Genomic DNA, 5,243 nt, shown 5'->3' on the forward strand with positions numbered 1-5,243 from the left:
AACCCCCAAAAACACACCCTGACCCAACCACCCCCAAAAGTAAATTTAACAAAAACTATTTTTGCACTTTATCATTTCACATTTTAAAAGTAAAATGCAGAAAACTCCCATATTTTTCAGTTTGTAAAGCCTCATTTTTGAGATACTTTAATTTCTGTATTTGATTTTATTCTTCATTTAGTACAGTTGTTTATTCTTTTATAGTTCACATTTGTTATTTATTTTTTTTCCTGTCCCTCGTATGCTGTCCATGTTTCATTCTTGTTCGTAAGCGCTAAGAGCATACTCCTTAGGAGTCTGACTCTGCGCTTTAGAAATTTTGCGTTTATTATTATTACTAAGGTCCTGGTGGCATGAATCTAACTACCACAAGCATATCAATCATAGCATAAAGTCAATTGCTTATAAAACAATGCAAAAATAATGCTTCATGTATTTTATTTTTCACTTTTTAACATCTATGTGATGCATGATAAAATTATTTTGTTAAAAAGTCCAAACGTAAAAAGAAACAAAATGATGAAGCCATGACTTATGAAATCTAGCCATCACGATTAATGATGCAAGATAAAACAACTGTCCTGTCAATGATGAACACAGCATACCCATGGAAAATGCAGGGTCTGCAGCAGCATGAATTATGTATGTAGGAGCAAGTTTCATCTGCCATATTACATGAGGATTTAATTATCGCTGTTTTCTGCATCGGGTGAGTTGTTACCTCTTGAGCGTGAGCGTGATCGAGATCTTGATCGATCTACAGGACTTCTGAAAATATTTGAATGCAATAAATCATTGGTCATGAAGATATGCCTATTTGAATTGAAGTGAACCTACTCATAAAGCTACAGTGTAGGGACATCAAGATGCGGTCCAGTAATCCCTGAATTTGCTGAAGTAGCGCAAAATGCTTGGATCCCAATTTTTTGACACTGTAGATTTTACGGACTTGGACATGGCCTCTCAAAGACTGGAGACAGGTGTTGACAGCTGTCATTTTGAATGTCCATGATGGACATGCTATGCACTATCACGGATTAAATGTTTAAATGCTGGTTTATAACTTCAACGAGGTAGTTATATAACATTACTCTTTTATTCATCAATAAACAATAAAATAACTTAAAATGATATTCAAATATTAATCTGTTTTATCCACGCTGAGTGTCAGCGTTAGGGAGGCCCATTGTAACTGATTCACACCTTACAATGCTACAAAATTTATGGATTATTAAAAAAATATTTAAGCCACAGACCACCTAAGCTGCAATACCCCAATCACCGTGGCTTAATGACCCTACACTGTAAATAAAAGAATGTGTTGACAGACATCTGCTGCTGTTGTGGCATCTGTTATGGTCTAAAAATCTCAACCCCCAGGGAGTAAACACTTGACTACTTTTCTTAAAATCCATATAAAAATTAGAAACTAATGAGCTATCTACCACAAACTATGTGGTGGGAATATTTTAGAACATTTTTATGCACGCATATCATCAATGGATGTTAAAAAGCAGCCAAAGACAAAATTTATGAACAAGAGCGTGTCCAAGTGCTTTCCATTTACTCAAGTTTTTACCCCAGAACACAAAATTTTGCAACGTGAACGTTTCATCAGGACACTATAGACTACAATCTTACCTGCTACGTGTCTTGCTTCTTGTAGGACTACGTGTCCTGCTTCGTGTGTAGTTGCGCCCTCGAGAGCGAGATCGACTGCGGCTTTTAGAGTGGCTGTATGAGCGCGAGCGTGATCTGAAAATAAGCGATTTAAACAACATTTAGCAAGAGTATACAAGGATACGGCCACAGGAACAGGAAACGAGGAGAGTGGGAACCCGACAAGGAACTGCTCAATCTCAGAATGGCAGTAACAAAGCCACATACAGCACAAATAAAACCACCACACTAGGACAGCAAGATTTTAGATAAAATGCTCTTTAGAATTTAAATAAATTGTCATCCCCCCCTCAGAAATCTGGCTTTATATTGTTATTTTATATCACTTGCAATGATTACTGCTCCAAAAGTATACCTAAGACAATTCAGAATATGCAATAATTGTACAAAACTGAGTGATAATAGCCTATTATCTTTCTAACTACTTTTAGTTGGTTTTGAGAACTTGCCACAGCAAGTTCAAAAACAATCTTAAAAAAATGAATGCTTGTGTCATTACAAGAAAATCCTGTAACCTCCAACTTTCCAGCACCCGAAAAGACTGCACAGTAAGACCTTTAAGCAGTTCGGACAAACATTTTTGGATTTTGCTGAAATGATCACATGCAAACAACTTTAAAGGGGCAAATAAATACATGCTGCACAACAAAGTACACAACTGTCAAGTTGGCCTTTCTCCCTGCAAAAAGAAAAAAAAATTACGACCACGAAGAGATGAACATCGGCACCACTGCAGGATTTACCTAAGAACAACGTTTCGCCATGCCAACAATCTAAGCATGACTGCCCTTTCTGTTTGCCACAAGACAAAATACAGACTTACGCAAACAGCTGTCATTTTTTTTTTTTTTGTCTTGTAACTATTCACATTTGTGGTTTATTTCTCTTATGCTGGAGTTGAAGTATCAAGGAATCTTTCTGAAGGAAGATCTATATCCTCTGGGAGAAGAGGCAAACTAGAATTCTTTGTTGTGATGGTCGTATCTCTCTAAACAAAGCAGTCGAGATGAATCTCTCTTTTGTAGGATGGAAGATGGAAAGGCTCAAAAGCTGACCAAGCTCATGTAGGTCGGATGCCAACTCATTCCATCCATGGTGAGGGAGAATAGGGTGCTACAGAAGCGTCAAGTGGTCTGACGGACAGATGGTATGCTGTCAAGTTGAGAAGCGTGCTGTATTGATTCTAAAGTGCAGGTCCATGGGACGGATGCATTAAGTTGGATGAATGGATGTCAATTTCCTCTCTATCAATATGATGAAAAGTCTGCAAAGCACGGACAGACAGTCATGAAGACGCAAATGATATAACAGTTTCCAGATTTAGGAATCTGTTGTGTGTTTACTGCTAACCACTGACCTGACAATTAAACTTGACCACCCAAAAAAATAAATAATAAAAAAACCTTGTATAGTCAGACCCCTGCTACTACCTCCTTTATTTTGTTTACTGGTCGGCAAAATAACTGTAAATAATGAGCTCTTTGAAAAAAAAAAGTCTATTCAAAATGTTTATAATAACTGTGATGAATCAGTGAATGTTATAACCAAAACCCTTCCCACCATAAAAGTTTTGAAGAAATTTATCTCTGGAATTATTTTTTGGGGATTACAAATAATGTTTAGATGCACATTTGTGTACCTTGTCACCGACAGACATTACAAACCAGGAGGAAGCACATTTCCTCACTCAGCTATATGAAAATGACTTACGACCACCTCAAAAACAAAAATTGTAGTGGAGGTTATAGGAGAAAGAATTGTGTGCATATAAGAATGAGCAATTTATTCCTTGAAATCAACCAACAAAATGATGTTACTATTCTTAAGAAAAAAATCAACCCAAAGAAAGTTTACCATTTATTTTAAAGAGGTTGATTAGCTCTGCAACAATATACGTCTATCTTGCATCTGGCAACCTTTACAACTCTGAAATATTTACAACGATACATTAGTGAAGTTGCTTACCTGCGTGAAGACTTTTTACGGCTCCCACCACCGCGGTATTTGTGACAGTCATAGGCATAGTGCCCACGATCACCACATTCATAACATCGGTCCTCTGGGTGAAATGCCCTCCTAGCACGTGGAGGACCACGACCACCTCTCAACCATGGCTTGGGCCGCACTTTCCCAGTTGACAATTCCACCCGTACTCGATTTCCACATATGACCCTGGGCAGTATGATAGAGAATACACAATTTTGGTCAGAAGCGCAAATAAGGAAGTCAGAATAAAAAATTATAAAATGTGTACTTCATAGGCAAAAACTACATTAAAGTAAAATTTAGAATTGACACTGCTTCAGTTTAACAGCTTCAGAAAGGCAATATTTCTGTAAAAATTTCTACAATGGTTGTATAAAAGAAAAACATGCAAGCAACTTAAGCCTAAATTTTCCTGCAAGATCATCTCTCTACAGTTTGGTAAGACTTTTTACAGTAGTCCCTTGCCACTTCGCGCCTCATCTTTCCAGGTTTTTATAAGAAATTTATGAGAAAAATGAATCGTGAATCTATGCTTCTTTGCGAATTTTCTGCGAAATTCGATCAATGAAAAAAAAATTTTTTTAATGAATTTTTGAGGGATTACTGTATTTGGAAAGCTTTATTTGCTTATCCAATAGGCAATAAAATATAGAACTACAGAGTTAATGAAACTCAAAACTGTTAAGGCTACTTACGTCCCATCCAAAGCTCTAATCGCGTCCTCTGCATCCCTGTAGTCTTCAAATTCTACAAATGCAAATCCAGGTGGGTTCCTAGCAACCCAGACATTTCGAAGATGTCCATAATAGCTGAATGCTCGTTCAATTTCCTTTTCTGATGCATCAGGGGAGAGATCTCCAACGTAAACCTTTCCCTCCACACTTGATCCCCGATATCTGGACATTATCTGCAACACGGGATTAAGCAAACATGGTATTACCTTACAACACCATTCCTTAATTTGGCTTCTACTTATCTTTAAAAAGAAACTGCCACTTAGCTCTTAAACTGTATGTTCTACATTTTGCTCTGTCTTTGCACTATATACTTTTACGGTTTTGAATTATGAGACTGAAGCATTTAAAAATATAATAAATCTATGAAGAGGAATCCGCATTGGGAAAAAATTCGCTATTCAAATTCCTATGCATGCGGAAGCAAAATTGTGACACCATGAAATTTTATTAATATTTAATGTCTTGATGCTACGGGTCTTCAATTTATATATTCATATAAAACTCATTATGCTTTTAGACACTGTTAACATTTCGGCGTCATTTATTTGAAATTATGCAAGCCAAAAAAAAAAAATGCTCCCGCCTCTAAAAAGAAGCCAAAATGTCTATAAATCATTCACATATTCATATTATTTTAATAAACCTATTACGTTATAACGCTTCATACTATATGTACATAGTGTTACATATATAATTTACCTAGTAACTCAGGAGATAGAAAAACATTCAGATAACGATTTCTTAGGCGATCAAACACGTTGACTGCCTCGGTCAAGATGGCGGTCTTTGTATATCCTCGCGAGAAGGTTCGAGATTACCAAGACAATGTGTTGCTCTAAA

The 5,243-nt window shown here is 36.6% G+C and overlaps 1 protein-coding gene across 2 annotated transcripts; it reads right to left on the reverse strand.

Moving 5' to 3' along the window:
- Positions 1 to 421: 421 nt before the first annotated feature.
- Positions 422 to 5,225, reverse strand: LOC112558666 (serine/arginine-rich splicing factor 7-like). 2 transcript variants are annotated; one of them, XM_025229241.1, is made up of 5 exons: positions 5,104 to 5,225; positions 4,362 to 4,582; positions 3,646 to 3,852; positions 1,642 to 1,755; positions 422 to 768 (listed from the first exon to the last, which is right to left on the reverse strand). In XM_025229241.1, the coding sequence occupies exons 2-5, from the start codon at positions 4,568 to 4,570 to the stop codon at positions 684 to 686; spliced, it is 615 nt and encodes a 204-aa protein (XP_025085026.1). In that variant the 5' UTR covers positions 4,571 to 4,582; positions 5,104 to 5,225; the 3' UTR covers positions 422 to 683. The 2 variants fall into 2 exon arrangements, with proteins under 2 accessions (XP_025085026.1, XP_025085025.1); XM_025229240.1 differs by having other exon boundaries at positions 4,362 to 4,573; positions 5,103 to 5,214.
- Positions 5,226 to 5,243: the final 18 nt, after the last annotated feature.

This window comes from Pomacea canaliculata, linkage group LG3 (genome assembly GCF_003073045.1).
Source record: "Pomacea canaliculata isolate SZHN2017 linkage group LG3, ASM307304v1, whole genome shotgun sequence".
NCBI lineage: Eukaryota > Metazoa > Mollusca > Gastropoda > Architaenioglossa > Ampullariidae > Pomacea > Pomacea canaliculata.

Coding starts and splice junctions, on each gene's coding strand:
- LOC112558666 (XM_025229241.1), bottom strand. CDS start 4,570: ATGTCCAGATATCGGGGATCAAGTGTGGAGGGAAAGGTTTACGTTGGA. Junction 1,756..3,645: donor CGTAAAAAGTCTTCACGCAG/GTAAGCAACTTC, acceptor GCTTATTTTCAG/ATCACGCTCGCGCTCATACA. Junction 769..1,641: donor AGAAGCAAGACACGTAGCAG/GTAAGATTGTAG, acceptor AAATATTTTCAG/AAGTCCTGTAGATCGATCAA.